Source organism: Centruroides sculpturatus, unplaced genomic scaffold, assembly GCF_000671375.1.
Source record: "Centruroides sculpturatus isolate CEXI.00-Female unplaced genomic scaffold, Cexi_2.0 scaffold1126, whole genome shotgun sequence".
Classification (NCBI taxonomy): Eukaryota; Metazoa; Arthropoda; class Arachnida; order Scorpiones; family Buthidae; genus Centruroides; species Centruroides sculpturatus.
Genome location: NW_019385768.1, coordinates 301,185 through 323,588, shown reverse-complemented (window position 1 = coordinate 323,588; position 22,404 = coordinate 301,185). Strand labels below are relative to the sequence as shown.

Sequence of the window (22,404 nt, the reverse complement as noted above, 5' to 3'; positions counted from 1 at the left end):
GCCATTATAATTACTCCTATTCAACAAGCAATTATTTATTGTGACATCATCACCTTGCTGGGCTGTAATTTTAAATCACATTTTTAATTTATTTAATTTAAAATATATGCTCTCTACCTCAAATTAGTAGTGGCTTGCCACTATACATCATACTTTTCCTTTAACAATAAAGTAATGATAGTCATCTAACTAACATCTTTCTGAAAATAATTTTTGAATTGAAATAACATGACTTCTGGTTTGGATTGGAAGTTCATATAGTTAATAGGGGCCACCTACACTAAGGTTTCCATATCTGGTCGCGTCTTTCATTTAACTCCATTCTCAAGATTTAGGAAAGACGAACATCTGGACGACAGTGGGAATTTATAGGTCTACAATTTTTTCAAATTGCAGCCTAATAACGTCTAAAGAGATATTTAGCAGTTCAAATGTAACCAAACTTAGTATGGTGACATTTCAAAGCAAGCAAAAGACATTTCTATAAAAAAAATTAGTTTCACTCACCATGAAAATGACACCATACTAGATGTGGTTGCAATTGGACTGCTAGATTTTTCTGTAGTGTTGAATGGGAGTATTTTAATTACAATCACTAAATACATTAAAAATAATAGAAAGAATCATAAATATCACAAAGTTAATTATGTTTCAGTTTAAGACATCACAATTAATAATGGAAGCAAATACAGTTACATTTACAAAAAGTAAAATATTATGAATCTGTGAAACAAATAATTTGGTGTAATAATTAAAAGTGTTTTTTACATTCTTCATAATTTCAATTAGCTATTAAAATTCTCAATTAAATATTTTTCTTAGTTTGGAAAATAGTTGAAAATTGTATAATTAAAACAGAAAATTGTTAATTTTTAATATTTGAGTTGATGGTCATCAAGAATTGTAACAGCTTAGTAAAATTATAAATAATGTAAAAAAAAATATATTTTTGAATTATAATATTAAATAATTTGTTGTGAAGATTCATATTATTCCATTTTATCAAAAGGAAATGTTTTTATTAGCAGTGATAATCTATTCAATCCAAACATAAGTAGGTATTTTCAATATTTATATTAAAAATTATACTGTAAAGTATAAATGAGTTAATTCATTATATTCTGCTGCAATTTTTTCATATTACAGTACAAGGAAACAATTTTATTTTATATAATATAAAATCTATATTCATTATCTATGATTTTATGTTAAAGCTGTAGCAATGATTTCAGTCCAGATATATAGTTTTATATATAGAAATTCTGAAAATAGATTTTTGAGGCAACATTATAACATCATAATATATATATTTATAAGAATAAATTAAGTTTTTATGGTATGCCTACAATAAAATTACCTTCTTTAGCACAAGCTAATCCACCAGAACCTCCACCAATTACAATAAGATCATAATCATAATTTGCACCTAAATAGAAGAAAGTTAAATATTGGTCAATATTAGGAAATTAATTGTAAAATGTTAGTTGTTTTAACTATATTCAAAAGAATTTATTTATCTAATACAGTGATTCCCAACCTTTTTCCACTTGCATATCCCTTGGCAGCTCATTTTCCTAAGTTTTATTTCCCATTTCAGCTAAGTTTTATTTTGTGTTTGTTAAACAGTGGTTCTTTGGTCAATTACACAGCACGTACAATTACATCTAAAAAGATCTTTTTTTTAAATGGAAAATGTTGGAGGAAGGACACAGATAAATATAATATAAAATATTTATATTTTANATATAAAATATAAAAGATATTTTTATTTAAAACTAAGCATCGAACGCCATGACATTACCAAAGGCCTCAATGCAAAATCTGAATATTCTTTTAGCACAGTGTTTCTCAATGGAGGTGATATCGCCCCCATATGAGCATTTTTCCATGTTGAGAGGGTGATTAGTAACAATTTATATTTTGGAGGGCAAAAAACAATTTTCTAGGCGATATAGTAAAACATTATATTAAGAATAATTAGATATTTTATTCGTTATATTGTACAATAATTAAACAAATAACATTACACTAGTCACTAGTCTATTCAATGCAGTACGAATTTGGTGTTAACCTTGGCCCTCGACATCAGAATTTTGAAGTGAAGGGGGCGATACTACATAACGATTTTACTGAAGGGGGCGACGATTCGTTAGAGGTTGAGAAACACTGTTTTAGTACATACACTATTACTAATTTCTTTTCGCACACCCCTAATTCACTAAGTGCATACTCCTGGTTGGGAATCACTGATCTAATACAAAACATTGTAAATAAATTTTACCATAATTGTTTATGCACCATATTTACTAAAATATAAGATGAAATTGAATCTAAGATGTACCTTAATTTCTACATGATCACCCATAGATTTTTTTTTATTTCGAAAAAATAAACAACTCAAGTTGTACACATTAGCCCAGGAGTTATAGTTAATTTGAACATTTAAGATTATACAAATAACAAGTCCTTTTTAATTCCAGCTTAAATGCGATTATATAACAGGAACGCTGTCGTTAGGAATTTGGTTTTAATGTTTGTAGACATCGTAGCCTACAAAAAAAGGGTCGACGTCGAGATAATTTTTAATTGTGAATTTTTTAATAGTATTTGTCTGTTTTAGAAGTTTTACTTCACATTGCCTATTGTTTGTGGTTCCTGGATTGGAATTAAAAAGGATGTGCATAAGAACAAAAAGGACTCGTTGTTTGTATAGTCTTAAATTTTCAAAAAAAACAACTCAAGACAAATAGAACTGATTCTGTTGACATACAATTTGTTCCATATTTACTGCACAGTAAAGTAACTTATACATTACTGTCTTCCATATCATAATTGTAAATCTCTTCACTTTCTGTGTTAGGCTGTTGTGAATCAACATTAGATTTGATGCACACATCTTTCCACATACAATGTTTGTCAGTGTCATTTGAACAAGTTCTTCAAAAAATACATTTCTTGAAAGAGTGCTGCACAACTTTTCTATAATTTTTATCCAAGTAGGTATGATGTTACCATAATAGACTAATGAGACTAAGCTAAGATGATCTTTAAATATTTACTGTTATGAATATTGATCTAATAAAATTCATTACAATGATACAATGAAATTAGTGACAGAGAAATAAGATACATAGCACTAGAGACCACTAATATGACATATTACATAGAATCAATACAGGATGCAGTCTATTTTCAGAGATATTAAAATTTGAAGAATATATTAGTTTCTTTTTAGATTAAATTTGGATAACTTAAAGCTAGTATATTTTAAATTTCAGAAATGAAGTTTGACAAGAAATAGTAACATATTGTCAGCCAATTTGAAGAATGCATACAATTAAGGAAATCTGCAAAATGCATGTTACATAAACCTCTGGGGTATGGAAAAAACTGTTATATGTCTTACAGTTTTAGTAACATTTATAGTGGAAGTTGTTTAGCTAAGTTTTCACAATGTCTAAGTATGGAATATACACAAGTTTAGCTTAAAAATTTAAAATGAAAAAGAAAGTAAAGCAAAAAATGTGATATTACCAAAACTACAGAATACTGGGGAACACTAAACTAGCAGAAACAAATTTTCAAAAATGTATAATTAGAACTTTTTGATTCACCTGCTATTCAATTTAAAAAGATTAAATTTTAGTACAGTTTATTATCTAAAATTTACATAGTAATTTGGATTTTAATGCAATTATTATGAGATAAAATTATTACTTATTCTGTCTACTGATGAGATAGAGAATCTGAAGATGAGAAGTTCCACTAAATTCCACTAAATTTCATGTAATAAATAATTAAATTCCTATGTTGCAGGATGTTTCTCTAAATTCTTCTCTCAACTCTTTTTATTTAAAAAAATATATTAAACTATTTTAAGAGTCAAACTTTTCATTATGTCACAAATAATTTTGAAACTATACAGAACTTCATCTTTATACTGTTTTTTAAAAAGTCTAAAGTATAAAAACTGAATTCCTTCTAAATAAAATAAAACTAATTTTAAAATCCTATTAGAAATAATATTTAACATTAAAATTTCTGTTGACTTAAAATACTAATGTATCAAAATTAATTAATTAATCATCAGTAAATGACTGAATAATTATTTTTGTGAATAATAATAAAAAGCTTACGTCATACATCATGTAATGCAGTGTAAACAATGCAAAAGAACAAATTAATTTGTAATCATTGTAAATTAATTGTATAAAAATGATGGTATCATATAAACACATGGTCATTAAATCTCTATGCATATTAATTTAAAATACATAGCCTTCTCTCCATTCTCTACGCAAATTTTCATTTTTTCCCTAAGTTCTGGATATTTTCCTCCAACTTTCTTTTGAAAATTATTAAAATAGACTTTTGATAATCATATTTCAGACTTCAACTATAAAGCTAAATTTAGTTCAGAAATTCTTTTAGAATGCCCCAAAGAAAACTCACATAATAACAGGATTTCAAGGTTACATCATATCCATTTTCCACCAAATTACTGTTTATGTGATTATTATTCATATCTCATCTGCAGTTTATGGTTGTTACTAAATGATATACAGTTATTTTCAAATCTGGATCTTAAAATTAACATTACTTTAATGAAATCTTTTCAAAATAATAAATTTTTTAAACATGATAATCATGTGGAGTATTTAATGTAAGCAAGCAAAACAAGAAATACCCTTTGTCAGAAAAGTTCCAGGACAAAAAATAGAAAATTGCAATTACCAAGTAATGTTCCTAGCTCATGACAAAGTAATCCCCTCAGCTATCTATACAGAATTGCCAACATTTCAGGAAGTCTTGGAAGCAAGCAGCAGAGAAAGCTTCAAATGTGATGCTTGTTAGCTCATTCCTCACAGTTTGTTGGATGTTTACGATATCTTGACGAAATGTCCTTTCAGTTGCTTGAGGAAACGTCCCTTACAGTTTCAACCCTGTCAGAAAAGTGTGATTTTTCTTGTTTCCACAAGTGAAAAAGCAACTGACATTTTGTCAAGATATCGCAGACATGCAATAGACTGTGACAAATGAGCTAACAAGCATCACACTTGAAGCTTTCTCTGCTTGCTTCCAAGACCTCTAGAAATGTTGGCAATTTTGTATAGATAGCTGAGGGGACAACTTTGACAGGAGTTAGGATCATTACTTGGTAACTGCAATTTTCTATTTTTTACGAGCTTTGTTCTGGAACTTTTCTGACAAAGTGTGTATCTTTAAAAAAATGAGTCTAAACTGTGGCTTATCTGGGTACAAAATTATTATAATTCAAAATCAAAATTTAATGAAACATTATTTAAAATATTACTCTCAAAGAATTCAGGTATGTGAACTAAAAATCCAGAATAATTTCCTCAATTTTTTTTCTGCACAGACATTTGAAAAAATCACATGTATAGCTTTTCTGTTGCACATTTCTGTTATTTATTCAATTTTATTTTTTTGGAATTGTTCAATATAGGGAAATGGAAGACCTAAAAGAAGACAAAAACACCATTAGAAATTTTAGGTTCCAATTTGGAAATTTCAAATTATATAATTTCAGACCTGAAGCAGGTTTATAAAATAAATCAAAAACATATTTTATACAAACTCATTGTGATGGAAAATTATGTAAACTGTGATTTTCTTACTAGTTATCCATTCTAGTTGTAATTTTGAACTTTAGTTATAGCTGCTGTTGATAGGGTGGACCAGCCTCTCTGTAAACTGGGTCAAAAGTTTACAATATTTCATTCACATGTGCATGTGATATTAAAAATCAAGCGTATTCTTGTTAGGAAATGATTTCTGCACCCAATATACTGTGAAGCAGTTAGAAAATCAAAACAGATTACTGCAATGATTGAACAAAAACAATGTTGTTCAATCATTGCCTGAATGTTGTTATGGACAAGTCTTACTTTACAATGGATGGCTCTGAACATGTGAGAAATAAAAGTTTTCTTTGTGAAAAGGAAAGGATGGTATGCCAGAAGTGAAGTTCACTGTTACTGATGAAGGTTTTGGTTTGAGTGGCCATAAACCTTTTATCTTACCATGTAAATTTTGCATTAACATTAATTATATAGTGTGGAATGCATCAAAACGAAATTAGTATTGTTCTTGAACAATGCTTGACAAAATTGCTGCCTTTAACCAACACAAAATATGTCACATTCCTTATGAAAATAATGTACAGGTATCTAATATAATCCAACTGAGACCAATGAAATGGTTTTTGTACCAATATACAGATTCTCCGTTATACAGATTCTGCTTTACAGAATCTGTATAATGGAGGGTGGAGATAATTCCACCACAAAACTTTACAAAATAATTTAGAACAAGTTCCACCAATTTAAAACATAACGTGTGAAAACAAATGTTCGAAAGGCAGCGATGATGTAGATTCGATTATATTAAACTGACAAACTGCTTAAATATGTCTTTTTATTTTACGTCATTTTGTCACTTCCAGAATAAATTCGTTTTCCTACCCCAGATTTTTAAATCCTCATTCATGCAAAATCTTAAAGAAATAAAATACTCATTATTTATTGAGAATTATATCATACCCACAGTACTGCTATATCGTTTTGCAATTAAGTATTTCTTTGTTTTTAAAAGTATCTTAAACCTTCTAAAGCTTATCATTTCTAACCAACAACCACGTGCTTCTCAAGCCGGAAGTTTGTTATCGTACTTCCAAAAATTCTCACTAGAGGCAGTAGTCACAACTGCTCCTGATTAAGTAGATGATTAAATATGTATTAATTAAATAATTAAATAATAGATAATTATCTATCTAAATTTAAGGAATATAAATTTCAGAGCTTTTTTTTACCTTGTGTGTCTCATTCATTAAATTTAGATTTTAAATATCAAGTTAGTTCTTTGCTATACTGACATTAAAAATCATTATTTTAGCTTTTATTTCTGCCGATACGTCTATATCGCTCTTCAACTACCACATAAAAATATATCTTGCCGGCGTGTTCAAACAGATGCTAAAATTCAAACTATATCGGTTTCCTAGTAATGAAGCTAGGAAAAAAATTATGGGCGATTAAAGTATACAGGCTTGAATGAAAATGAGAAATTACGGATTGCTGGAAAACATGCCGTACTTTGTGAGGTAAGAATGTAAGAATCAGAAATTTTATGAAAAAAAAACCTCTGCTCTGCCGGCCTATTTAATTGTACATTGCACATTAATAAATCAAGGCTAAAGTATATTAAGTCTGTTAATACATTTTAGCCATTACAAATTTATTGGTTTAGTGAAATGCGGATATTTACAATTAACTCCCATACTGATCTTTCTCATTTTGAGAAAGATCAATATGAGAATCACAGGAAAGATGGAAGAAGATTGCTGAAGCGTGATGCCACGCCTACGTTATTTTCTCACAGACCACCTAAGAGAAGAAAATGCTCTGGACCAAAAACAGGACATGGAAACAATTCTGATCATATAGATCCGGCCTTACACCACAATTATGTTACAAATTTGTCGCCTATGACATCTATGCAGGTTAGTACAGGTATATTTATAATATAAATTTAAAATATTCTTAATTAAATATTTTGTTTTTTCTTATTAAATACAGAAAATGGTGATGAATGTGAATGCACGAATTAAGATGAAGATAATGAGACATCTCGTATAGTGTTTCGGGACTCCAGTAATCTTGTTAGCCAGCCACTGTCACCAACATCAAAACAAATTAATGAATTTAATTCCAATTGCATGATGCATTACATAGAGTTAAAAGAGTGCAGGAAAGTAAGAAGGATGTCTATGAAGAAATAACAAAATTAAAGTCTAGAGTCAACATACAGAGTATAAACATGAAATAATTTTCAATCCAGATCAAATTACAGCCCTTGGAAACGTATCGACACGGGAAATAAAATGGCAAAATAATACAATAAAAAATACTCAACAGTTAGGATTTGCTTGTGGAAGATCAGGATATAAAATGATACATTTAGGAATTACTAGATTAATCCATGGTGTATCGTATTATAAATCAATTAAAATGAATCAACGATTGAAATGTGGATTAAAATTTTCTTACAGTAAATTTAAATTGTACATTGTAATTATATTAAGTCTCTCTGCGAATTTGTTTTTACAACAAGCTATCAATAGTTCTGAGAAACTTTTATTTTGTAATGAAATCGTACACTTTTTCTATTATTTTAATCGTAAAAATAATATATTTCGTTGTGGATACTTGCACATGATTATATATGGCTGATGAGTGTCTTGTGTACCAAAATGCATACTAATAATAAAGTCTCATTCTGATGCTAGAAGTGTCATTTTAATGTAATCAGTAGCAGTGTAATTAATTTCTGTTATCTCTACTATTCCATTTGATATATTGATTTGAACAATTTTCGAGAGAAGAAGCTCATTTATGGTTTTCTTACAATACATAACCAATTAAATTTATCTAAAAACAATACAATCTTTAATAAAAATAAATTCGAAATAATAATATCTTTTTGTATAATGTATCAAAACTTTTATAAACTGTACTTGACTAATTTGTTTTGTATCAAAGCGAAATTTTAAATGGAGAATACAATCAAAATATTTAAATCTTATAAATAAAATAAGATGCTTTTAAGCAATTTACATAATGCACATACTAGTGAAGGTCGCTGGTGCACTTTCAGTTATGTGACATCAATACACTTAAATCAATAGTTTGCGTAATATTCTATTCGAAAATATTCTCTCTTTTAAGAAAATCTGCGTTTGTTTAACAAAATATTTCGCAATAGAACCACAAAATATGATCTTAATCGGCACCTAAAATTCTTCGTATTTTCAGAGTGCTCTTCGATAGTTAAGAGTAAAACATGTCTTCTGGTTACGCGAAACATAGTTTGTGCTTTGTGTGTTTTCTACGACCAATCCTCACGTCTTTACAGATATTTGGAATAATTTTAGGAAACTGTGATTGTAATCAATCTGCTAAAAAGACGAAATATCTGTCAAAGTTATATTCTTTGTACCAAACTGCTATAGAAATATTTATGTGGACTAACATAATTCTTTCTGCTCAAGAAATAACAGACAATTTGATTTGTGTCGGATGGATCCAAATGTTCTCTAATAATCAAATATTAGTAAAATTTATTATAATTACATTTNAATCTGAATATTCTTTTAGCACAGTGTTTCTCAATGGAGGTGATATCGCCCCCATATGAGCATTTTTCCATGTTGAGAGGGTGATTAGTAACAATTTATATTTTGGAGGGCAAAAAACAATTTTCTAGGCGATATAGTAAAACATTATATTAAGAATAATTAGATATTTTATTCGTTATATTGTACAATAATTAAACAAATAACATTACACTAGTCACTAGTCTATTCAATGCAGTACGAATTTGGTGTTAACCTTGGCCCTCGACATCAGAATTTTGAAGTGAAGGGGGCGATACTACATAACGATTTTACTGAAGGGGGCGACGATTCGTTAGAGGTTGAGAAACACTGTTTTAGTACATACACTATTACTAATTTCTTTTCGCACACCCCTAATTCACTAAGTGCATACTCCTGGTTGGGAATCACTGATCTAATACAAAACATTGTAAATAAATTTTACCATAATTGTTTATGCACCATATTTACTAAAATATAAGATGAAATTGAATCTAAGATGTACCTTAATTTCTACATGATCACCCATAGATTTTTTTTTATTTCAAAAAAATAAACAACTCAAGTTGTACACATTAGCCCAGGAGTTATAGTTAATTTGAACATTTAAGATTATACAAATAACAAGTCCTTTTTAATTCCAGCTTAAATGCGATTATATAACAGGAACGCTGTCGTTAGGAATTTGGTTTTAATGTTTGTAGACATCGTAGCCTACAAAAAAAGGGTCGACGTCGAGATAATTTTTAATTGTGAATTTTTTAATAGTATTTGTCTGTTTTAGAAGTTTTACTTCACATTGCCTATTGTTTGTGGTTCCTGGATTGGAATTAAAAAGGATGTGCATAAGAACAAAAAGGACTCGTTGTTTGTATAGTCTTAAATTTTCAAAAAAAACAACTCAAGACAAATAGAACTGATTCTGTTGACATACAATTTGTTCCATATTTACTGCACAGTAAAGTAACTTATACATTACTGTCTTCCATATCATAATTGTAAATCTCTTCACTTTCTGTGTTAGGCTGTTGTGAATCAACATTAGATTTGATGCACACATCTTTCCACATACAATGTTTGTCAGTGTCATTTGAACAAGTTCTTCAAAAAATACATTTCTTGAAAGAGTGCTGCACAACTTTTCTATAATTTTTATCCAAGTAGGTATGATGTTACCATAATAGACTAATGAGACTAAGCTAAGATGATCTTTAAATATTTACTGTTATGAATATTGATCTAATAAAATTCATTACAATGATACAATGAAATTAGTGACAGAGAAATAAGATACATAGCACTAGAGACCACTAATATGACATATTACATAGAATCAATGCAGGATGCAGTCTATTTTCAGAGATATTAAAATTTGAAGAATATATTAGTTTCTTTTTAGATTAAATTTGGATAACTTAAAGCTAGTATATTTTAAATTTCAGAAATGAAGTTTGACAAGAAATAGTAACATATTGTCAGCCAATTTGAAGAATGCATACAATTAAGGAAATCTGCAAAATGCATGTTACATAAACCTCTGGGGTATGGAAAAAACTGTTATATGTCTTACAGTTTTAGTAACATTTATAGTGGAAGTTGTTTAGCTAAGTTTTCACAATGTCTAAGTATGGAATATACACAAGTTTAGCTTAAAAATTTAAAATGAAAAAGAAAGTAAAGCAAAAAATGTGATATTACCAAAACTACAGAATACTGGGGAACACTAAACTAGCAGAAACAAATTTTCAAAAATGTATAATTAGAACTTTTTGATTCACCTGCTATTCAATTTAAAAAGATTAAATTTTAGTACAGTTTATTATCTAAAATTTACATAGTAATTTGGATTTTAATGCAATTATTATGAGATAAAATTATTACTTATTCTGTCTACTGATGAGATAGAGAATCTGAAGATGAGAAGTTCCACTAAATTCCACTAAATTTCATGTAATAAATAATTAAATTCCTATGTTGCAGGATGTTTCTCTAAATTCTTCTCTCAACTCTTTTTATTTAAAAAAATATATTAAACTATTTTAAGAGTCAAACTTTTCATTATGTCACAAATAATTTTGAAACTATACAGAACTTCATCTTTATACTGTTTTTTAAAAAGTCTAAAGTATAAAAACTGAATTCCTTCTAAATAAAATAAAACTAATTTTAAAATCCTATTAGAAATNGAGTCTCCGTAGATATAACAAACAGAAATAAATTACACAAAATAAATTGTAGCTATGCGTCGATTCCGCGCGACACGTCCGAACATTAAGCTGAACAATAGTGTGGGGGGAGTGAATAATCGAGAGTTGCGTGCGCTGAAACAAAAGACGAATCGACGAGATTTGAAAATCGCGTAACTCCGGGTTCGCGTAAGTCGGGGTATGACTGTATCTTGAAATCAAATGATATAATTATTTTTCATTTCTTAAAGTTAATTTAATACGTTCTGCAACCTCCAAAATCATAATAATAATGCTATGTAAGATATATATTAAAAATTACCTTTGAATTACGTGGAAGTTTTCACAAATAGAAAAAAATTATTAAAGTTTGCTATAAACTGCCTACAACAAAAAATGTTTTGAATTGAGTTGAAAACAAAAAAAAACTTCTAACTTAAAAGGTAATTTTCGTTTTTTAAATAAAACATAATACTGTACAAATTATTATTGTAAATTTTTATAATAAGATTTTAAAACACAAAGATGGTCGATATTCCGATCACTCAATTTGATTCTTATTCTAGTAAGGAAAAGTCCTGCTACCGAGAATGCTTTTTACGATTCAATTGATGTGAGTGAAATCCTGTCTGCTCTTAAATGCGTTAAACACATGTCATGTGTTTTTTCGCCTGTAGCCTGGAAGATTTCTAGTTTGTTTTCGAAATTGTAGTACCTCTTTTGCTCTCTAGCATTCTTGATTTGTCTACCTTGGCTGCTTTAATAGAAACATCAAACTTATTGCCCAATAATTCGGCAGTTTGTTTGTCTTTAATAATCACGTTTATGAAGAAAATATTCATGCTTTCAAACTTCATACTCGTTTTTATCCTTGCCCAATTTGCACAACCTGGCAGTTATTGAAGCTACTGAGCATGGTTAAAAATTAAGACAGCATAAGCACAATTATTCCAGATCTTACAGGTTCTCATAAGTAAAGAATTTTCAGAGTCCTGCCACAAATAGGTATTGATTATTAATCATTTGTGACATGCCACAAAGAGCAAAAATTTAAGAAACTAAATATGTTTAAGCGATAACCTTCATATTCTAGCAGAGGAGGAACATTTCCACTTCTACAAGAAACGAATTTTTATCGTTACTTGCATACTCATACCAACTGAAATGCAAATACTCAAATACAATATATATATATATATATATATTTATTTATTTATGGGTATTGGATACGTGACGTAAATATATCCTGTATATTAACGTCGTGTATAAGTTGGCCACTGTAGATCCTCTTCTTTGGTAACGCGGACCTTCGTTTCATACTGAATGCAAAGCTCATTGAATAATAGGGCAGATATATTGAACATATTTTGATATAAAAGGTTTGAAATATTCATTTAGATAATATTTAATTAAGTAATGTTTTATATCTCATTGTTTCTTTCTTCTAAAGCAGCGGTTCTTAACCTGGGTGCGAGAGAAATTTCAAAAAAAAAAAAAAACGAACAATGCGACCGTGTTTTCTACAAACCGTGGTACCCAGCAACATGGTACCCATTTCTTCATTCTCTACCGTCTCACTTCTACGCTCTCTACTCTACCGTCTCTCAGCACATAACGCTTGTCATCAGTCCTCAGTACATGCAGTTAATGTAGTCAGATTGTCACGTTCAGTACAGAACTAGTTGAGACATGTTTGCATACCTTGAATTCAGCACTTTTGCACATCGAAACAAAAGCTAGAAATCGCTTAAATGCATCTGATGACTTACGCGTGGCTCTTTCAAAAAAAGTCTCTCCTTTTAATATAATTATTATTAATAAGCAACAACAACAACCTAGCCATTAAAATTTAAATATTGCTTTTTATGTTATACAGTAATATATATTGTAAATAAACACGGCATTTGTTTATGCAATAAATGTTTTCCTTCAATAAAAAATATACACAAATTTTTTAAGGGGTGCAAAAACTTATTTTCAGATTCAAGGGGATGCTGACCACTAAAAAGATTAAGAACCGCTGTTCTAAAGAATTAAACTTGTTAAGCATCTCTGTTTTCACTTCGAACATACTTTAACAAAAGTATTTAAAAACAACAAATAACGCGATATTTCACTTAGTACAATATTTGAATCTGATAATCATACTAATTGAAATATACAGTAGTATCATTTGCTTACATAAAAAGATTTTGTCAAAGTATGTTCGAAGCAAATGTGAAGCAAATTTATCAGAGTAAACGTATCGAAAAAATTTATTAGGTTTGCATTTACAATCACATTTGATTTTTTAAAAATAAATTTCAATATTATACTCTATATAACAATTTATATGCGAATTCTGCAATTGTTCTTTATGACATTAATTCTAATTTTTGAAGTTTTATGAAAAGTTCATTGAAGTCAATAAATTGTGTTCTGCTGATCTACCGTTAGAAACAAAACTAAAGGTATTTCAAATAAATTTAAACTTTTCAATTGGCCTATTAATTTCATGTGTTAAAAATGATTTTATTTCTTGAAAAAAGATGCTGAATTTTATGAAAAGATATGGTAAAACTCCATTTGGTATAAACGCCGGCGGATTCTTTTATGTTAAAAAGAACTTCTTCATTCGAGTAAGTTCATTTAATACATTCTGTTATACTTTATTTAACTTGTAGAAATATGATTTATAACTGCACGTACAGAAATTAAATTCGGATTCCTAAAAATCGTATTAAATACAAAATCTCTTTCGGTAAATATAATAAATTTTTAATATTCTGTTACAGTTTATGAGTGCCATGTATTCAGCGCTGTCTGTCTTCGTAGAACTTTTAGCTGCCAAGAAGCCATCTTCTTGTAAAGTTAAGATTGAAGATCTAATACAGTAAACTGTTCTGTCTCATTGATTGGTTGACTCACAGGCGTCAATTTTTGAATATTTTCACAGAAAAATGAGGTATTTCGTTCGAAGAAGGACGTGGAGTGTGTGAACTTTTACAAAACGTCAAGATTCGATTCTCGATTCTCTCTCTAGTAGTATATTAAGTCATTTGCCTGTATTATATTCTGTTGTTATTTTTATATTAATTTAGTCTTCACTATTTTAGAAATAAACGGCATCTTAATTTGTTTCGTCATAGATTATTTTTTGCTGTATTTTTAAACTATTATTTATGGATTGCTTATTTAATATACATATAGAAATCGTAGTATGTAAATAAATAAATATATAGTCTATATATTACTCAGCGCTTTCCAAACTTTCCGCACTCACGCCTACCAATATACATGTTTGTTATGGTTTTGTGAATTAATCGTTTATAATATAACATTTTTAAAAACCTAATAAACTAGAGTCACTGTATATTATATAACAAAATAGAATTATGAATTATTGATGATAAGTTTTATCTATTAAAACATAATATTTCAGAAAGTGTGGATAAAGTAGTTGTTGTCCGTCTTAATAGATATAGTTATACTGTATTTCATCCAGGAAGAGTGCAGTTTCTCTTTATACCACTTTTCTGTAAAGAGTTAGGTTGGGTTTTAATTTCGGTTGGCGGTGACAGAACATTTTAATTTTAAAATACAGTAGACTATATAAATATTATAAAATGCAGTCGAATATTATATGTATGCATTATTATGCATGAAGTTCAGCTAAAAAGATACAAAAAAGTCTTTGTTTTTGTATTCGAAAACAGATTAATACATTTTATATTGTTTCTTATGGAAAAATTTTGTTTCGGTTTTAGAACAAATTGGTTTTCGAACAACTTTTAAGACGAATTAAGTTCGAAATCCTAGGTTTAACTGTACTATATTATTTTCTGCATTCAGCATTACCAGAACAAAGATTTAAAGAAATCGAGATTTTATCGAACAAAAGAACTTTATTTTCATGAACCTTTATATCGTAAATATGCGCAGCCTGAAATAAACCAAATGCAAATTTTTTTAAAAGAGAAATATTTTTGAATAGGATATTACGAAACGATTGATTTATTTTGCATTGTAGTCACGTAACATTAATCTGCATCGGTGGCCTTCAATAGCCGAATAATAACTTCACAAAATCAATATCTCCAATACATCTGACTTTCAGTTTATTATTTGAATATGTTAATCGAAAGTTTTTAAATTACAGTATTCCTTATGTAATATCTCATTAAAATACAATTTATTTGTAAAAATTCGATAAATTACGAGAGTTATCCCAAAAGAAATGCACAGTTGGCTCTAACTCGAGAAATATTTATTGAAGAAGATACAAGTTATTACAGGTCTTCAAAATAACCCCCTCCGTTATCCATGCCGCTTGCCAGCGGCGCGGAAGTGCTCGAATTACTTTCAGCGTCCCCTTCTTATTGAGCATCCGAATCTGTCGAGTTCCTTCTCTTCGGTGCTCGTCCATCGTCGGAAAACGTACCTCCGAAGGGGTTCCTTCAGCTTGGGGAAGAGATCGAAGTTAGGTGGGCTCAGATCAGAACTATAAGCCGGGTGGCAAAGCTGTTCCTAGCCGTAATTTTTGAGAAGTTCGATTATCGATGCACCGTTCGTTTGCCTAGCACCTGTGTTAAAATACGATGCGCTCTCGTTTACGAAATTCCTCTCTCTGCCTCAGTTTCGCTTACCGCGATTCTCCGGTCTTCGTCGAGCAACGTTGCAATAATTGAAATGTTTGTGTTGTTAGCTGTTACAGTAAACGGTCGCCCGCGCACGGATCGTCTTCGATGCTTGTTCGACCTACTCGAAACTTCGTGTATCACCTCTGTACTGTGCTACGATTCATAGTAAACCTTCTACACGCTTCTTTTAACGCGGCATGAATTTCGAGCACTTTTTTACCACGTCCTATTTCGATGAGAATATACGCGCGTTCTCTATTGCTGAAATCCGACCCGACGTACTGTTCTCGTTGTCTTTTCGAATTTTTGGCATTTTTCCTTGAAACGAATCCCACTACCATATGATACCAAGATGTTCGTAAGACTTCAATTTACACACTGACGCTTCGATCGTTGCCCGCTAGAGCCGCTATGCACAGTGCCGTCTTTAGAACGTATGGAGCCCTGGGCCAGGACCAAGATGAGGCCCTCTTAATGAAACAGAAACAATAGTATATTACAGACCTAGGGATGCATTATTTGTTTCCTCCCGTGGAGTGTATACGATTTTTCACCTCTCTCGGCCAAAAAGTGGAATTTTCTTTTCGCGCAGCAGGAAGAAAGTACCGTTTTCGGCTGAGGTGTGGTGAATAAGAAGTATCAAAAATTTTGTATGTTTGCTTAGTTTTAAGATCATTTTTAACTACGTATAGGAGAAATAAAGTATTTGATATTTTTAATAATTTGTTTATTTTAATTAACCTATTTTTTATTTGTAACTTTATTACTTTCGGATTAGAGGCCTCCTACGGCCTGGGGGCCCTGGGCCAGGACCCTGTAGGCCTTTCCCTAAAGACGGCACTGTTTGTGCATTACTTTTGGGACTATCCTCATATATATAAATTATTTTAGTACTTCTGATTTAGTTTTATTCCAAATTTTATATTATTTGTTTTCAAGAAACACTTATCTCATTATATAATAAAACTAATCAAGTTTTCGCTGTTTGTGATTAATTTGTATTCATTTCAATTTACTATTCTCGATTAATTTTAAATTTGCCACTTTACTCATCGAAAGGTCTACGAATTCGAATTCAGCTTCTTCAACCAAATCTGCATCAGCACAGAAGCAAGAAAGGAGAAATTGCTTTTTCCTCAGTCCAAGTTCTAGAAACATTCAAAACTCTTGAATATTCAGCCAATCGAAGCCGAGTGCGTTAAGACGCGGCTTAACGCGGGGAATGCGTTCCTAGACGACAAAGCGCGAAGCGAAACAGCGTTAAACGAGACCATTTTAACATAGAGTAAATAGGGATGGGGAACACGCGACCAAAAGATAAGCACATTTTACTGTAATTTTAAGTTATTTTTTATATAATAATATATGTTAATTAAATAACACATAAACATATGCGCACAGAAATGTAAAGTTAATTTTTTGTGACGAAGGTCCAGGCACTTCTGAAATTCTTGTTTTTTGCGATGAAGTCGTGTAATTTCATTGGTCGCTTTCTTATTCTTTCCTTAAGCAAATGTCGGTAGCAGAAGATCGCTTTTTTTTAACACTTTCCGCCCTGTGGGCACTAAGAGGGCCTCTTCATGCAAGCCCATTATGGGTTCGGCCAGGCCCACAACGGGGCTGCCGGATGGTGAGGGGCGGAGCCCGACATATCCGAACGGACCACCTCCCATAAAATTTGTGGAGATTTTTCGACTCGTTCGGATTCGAACTCGGGTCCCCCAGAGCGGTAGGCTGCCACCTTGACCGCTCGGCCATCCGGCCGCATATTTAGGATTTAATTATTTCAGTCGAAGCGGTAGGCTGCCACCTTGACCGCTCGGCCATCCGGCCGCAGAAGATCGCATCCAAAACGCCTCGTTTTGCTTTGGCACTCCTATTAAAATCTGGATCATTCGCTATAATTTGAACAACGATTTCGGTTATCGTTACCAAACTTTTACTAAGAAAACCTGTAGAGAAATTTTTTGGGTTCTTCGTCTTCAGAATCTCTATTTTCCAGTTTTACATGAATTCCTTATTCTGCCAGTCCTTGAACGTCGTAATTAGTAAGGTTCTTACCAGAAACCTGCAGTAACCCCAATATCCTACTCGTCTACATCTCCTGTATCGATAAGTTGAAAATTTGTCAACTTAACGATACAGTGATAGGCTCTTCTCGATGAGAATTTTTGGATACCTTCAGCTATAACTACTTCCACAATCCGTTCATACATTTATCAGTTAATTCTTGCCAAGCGAAGTCGATATTTCCTATGGCATCCATGATGTTATATTTTTTACAAAACTGTACAAAACAAACATAGATTTAAGGGATGTACAACGCTACGTCGAATTGACACCTTTTGCTGATTAATTCGTGTTTGGGAATAATCGTATTATATACGAATCAATGAAATACTTCGTTGATTTGAATCAGCGTAAATTTTGAGCGTTTAGCAAGAGTTGTCAAGCAGACCGCGTTATATTGAATCAACGTTAAGAAAGGCAGCGTTAAGCGGGGTATTATTGTATTTAAGAGCAGCGATTATATGTTTGACCAGTTTTTATATAAACATAAAATTTCTGGTACAAAGACAAAGAATAAATTTTCATTTATTTCAATGTAATAAATTTCCATGTACTGTATCTATAAAAACAATACAATGATAAAAATAAATTCGAAATACTAATATATTTTTGTATAATTATCGAAGCTTTAGTAACTTCGTACTTGATTCAAATGTCCTGTATCAAGCGAAATATTAAATGGAGAATAATTAGAATCAAAATATTTAAATCCTAGAAATAAAATCAGATGCTTTCAAGCAATTTACATAATACACTTACTAGTGAAGGTCGCTGGTGCAGTTTCAGTCATGTGATCTCAAGACAAACACGGAGATCAATCGTTTACGTCATATTCTATTGAAAATATTCTCTCTTTTAAGAGAACCTGCATTTGGTTTATTTAACGAAATATTTTGCAATAGAACCACGAAATATAATCTTAGTCTTCATCTAAAATTCTTTGTATTTTCATTATACTCTTCGATAGTTAAGAGTAAAATATGTCTTCTGGTTACGCGAAACGTAGTTTGTGCTTTGTGTGTTTTCTACGACCGATCCTCACGTCGTTACAGATATTTGGAATAACTTTAGGATATTGCGAATGTAATGAATCTGCCAAAAAGACGAAATATCTGTCAAAGTTATATTTTTTGTACCAAACTGCTATAGAAATATTTATGTGGACTAACATAATTCTTTCTGCTCAAGAGATAACAGACAATTTGATTTGTGTCGGATGGATCCAAATGTTCTCTAGTAATCAAATCTTAGTAAAATTTATTATAATTACAATTTTGATTTTTGTAGCTTTTCAATTTAGTTTGTTTAAAAGGAAAAGACTTTATTTCCCTAGAAATAACAGTGGATATGAAGAAGAGGAACAAATAGAATATAATATTCAAATCATTTTTATAGCTGGTCTTACGCTTTTATTTTTTACAATGATCACAGTTATAACCATAATTGATTTATTTTTGTATCCTACTTTAAAGCTAATAACGGAATCAAAGTTTGAGCTCGCATTTTGTAGTCTGAATATCACATTACTATGCATTTACGGAATTGGACAATTAGATTGTTGTATTCTTGTAATAGGTGCAGGTGCCGTTATGCTGTCAAAGAGATTCAAGTATTTATCTAGTGTAGTCGAAGGACTGACGAAAGAAGAAAATTTCCTCAAAACTAAAATCGAAAGTTTAATTCAAACTCATTGGGATTTATGGACTTATATACAAGAAATAAATCTAGTATGTGAAGCATACTTTCCAGCAGTATACTGTTTTGCAATATATCAAACATGCTTTTTTGTCTGCGCATTCTTTTTCTTCGAACTTGATCTTTTCNAAATCCACTTTTTATATTATCATTAACTTATTTAACCCTTTCTTATAATTTACTTACAGATTGTATAAAAGTTTTGTCAAAGACATTTTGTATATTAAAAAAACAATTTTTACAAATTACTTATTGATACACTTGTGCAAAAATTCAATTGTTATTTTATTTTTAAGTATAATAATAAACCTAAGATCTTTGAACAAACATTGGAGTGTTTTAAAAACCATTGCAACTTAAATCGCTTTATAAATACAATATCCCCTTACCCTCTGATTTATAAATACAAACGAACCCTCTTCTGACCCGTCGGACCGCATTACAGCACTCCAACACTCCAGTTTTTGTCGCAGTCAACGTATGTATATTCTTGTCGTTATAAAAAGGAAAATGTCACGTCCGAGGGAATCCCACCTCTTACCCATCGCTGGCCATTGTCGGCCTTAGCGACACTCCAATGTCCGGTCATACTTTATATATGTGAAAAAGTCTAGTCCTCGGTATAGANATATCTTCTTTTTTTTCCTCTAAAGCATTAAACTTTTTATGCATCTCTGCTTTCACTTCGATCATACTTTAACATTATTTTTTAAAAAGACAAATAACGTGATATTTTACTTAGTACAATACTTGAATCTGATAATTATGCTAATTGAAATATAGTATCATTTGCTTTCATAAAAAGATTTTGTCAAAGTATGTTCGAAGCAAATGTGAAGCAAACTTATCAGAGTAAATGTACTGTATTAAACAAAATTTATTAGGTTTCCTTTTACAATCACATTTGCTTTTTTTAAAATAAATTTCAATATTATATATAACAATTTATATGCGAATTCTGCAATTGTTCTTTATGAAATTAATTCTAATTTTTAAAGTTTTATGAAAAGTTCATTGAAGTCAATAAATTGTGTTCTGCTGATCTACCGTTAGAAACAAAACTGAAGGTAATTCAAATAAATTTCAACGTTTCAATTGGTCTATTAATTTCATGTGTTAAAAATGATTTTATTTCTTTAAAAAAGATGCTGAATTTTATGAAAAGATTTGGTAAAACTCCATTTGGAATAAACGTCGGCGGATTCTTTTACGTTAAAAAGAACTTCTTCATTCGAGTAAGTTTATTTAATACCTACTGTTTTGCATTATTTAAGTTGTAGAAATATGATTTATTAGCTGTTACCCGCGAATTCGCACGCGCGGATTTTGCAAGCAAACTTCATTTATATTCAGTATTACGACAACCATAGTAATTGTTATATTACATTTACCGCTGAGAATAATGAAAATTGATGAGAATCAATCGAACTATTCTCAATTTGATCGATTTTCTGGAACTTTTACAATCGTTCTATAATCGAACCAATATGCAATAACAAATTCGAGTTTAAAACGGTCCGAACATTTGGTTAAAAAATCGAAATATATATAAAAAAAAAAATTTAGGCCTATAGTAATGTCTGGGCGATGATGAATCAATCACTCAGTCAGTACAGTAATTTTATATACAGAATGTATTTTTTATCTCGAAACAATGAAATAACATAATTGGATCTCATTATTTTGGAAAAAATATGAACAAAAGTTGTAGGGTGTTGAGGGGGCCAATCAATTGGTGACCTCAGATATGACGTTGATTTTTACCTTCAATGTCATTGGAGATCGTTTGTTTTTTTCAATGGAAACACATATTTTTTGCCCCGGAAATGGAAAGAGTAGGAAATTTCACAATCGGATGTACCTTTGACCGTATTGTCTAGGTCAAAGGTCAAGATTATTTTAAGGTTAAAATTATAAGCTTTTTCTAATGGGAAACCATACTTTTTATTACTGGAATAGGCAGGGAGGTAAAAGTTACTTTTACATGGAAACAACGGGAAATTTCACAATCAGGTATGTGCTTGAGTATCCCAAATTTGATGTCTGAAGGTCATCTGAAACGTGATAATTGTAAGTGCGACTCAATAAATGCATTAAAATGGAGGGCATCATTCTGAACATTTGTTATAAAATTTTCCCCCAAAACCAACATCTCAAAAATGGTAAGAATTAAAGTGACTCACCAAAAACAAGCACCATGATAGTGAGAGGCAAGGAGACTCACTGAAAATAAACACCTTAAAGGGAGCAGAAAACTACTACATCCACATCGTTACTCCTCAATAGTGCTAAAAGTAGTGAATGCTTTTAAAGTTCAAAGTAATAAGGTCATGAAAAAATGTAACTTTTACTTCCCTGCCTATTCCAGTAATAAAAAGTATGGTTTCCCATTAGAAAAAGCTTATAATTTAACGTTTGGATGACCAGGGTCCCGATCTGTCGTTACCCCCCCTTTATCATAAAGATTACAGGGTATCGATTAATCGTTACCCTAATAAAAATCGGTTCTAATGAAAATTTTTGGCAACAGATGCCACCACTTGACGGTAGTGTGTTGTCTACCATCTGTTTCACATATTTGTGTCCAGGTGGTGTTTTGTCGACTGAAAAATTTTTATTTAGCGATTTTTTTTTTTTTTAAATATTTTTTCATTTATTT

General features: G+C 30.6%; 1 protein-coding gene across 3 annotated transcripts in view; it reads right to left on the bottom strand.

Annotated features, from left to right (window-relative positions):
• Nucleotides 1–6,664, bottom strand: part of LOC111641940 (thioredoxin reductase 2, mitochondrial-like) — a 38,109-nt gene extending 31,445 nt beyond the window's left edge. For 2 of the 3 annotated variants that reach the window (XM_023388193.1, XM_023388194.1), the window contains exons 1-2: nt 6,564–6,664; nt 1,358–1,426 (exon numbers count right to left, since the gene is read on the bottom strand). In XM_023388193.1, coding sequence (XP_023243961.1) covers nt 1,358–1,426; nt 6,564–6,642 — 148 coding nt within the window. In that variant the 5' untranslated portion in view covers nt 6,643–6,664. Of the gene's footprint in view, nt 1–507; nt 560–1,357; nt 1,428–6,563 lie in introns of those variants that run through there. The other variant, XM_023388195.1, reaches the window with a different exon arrangement.
• Nucleotides 6,665–22,404: the final 15,740 nt, after the last annotated feature.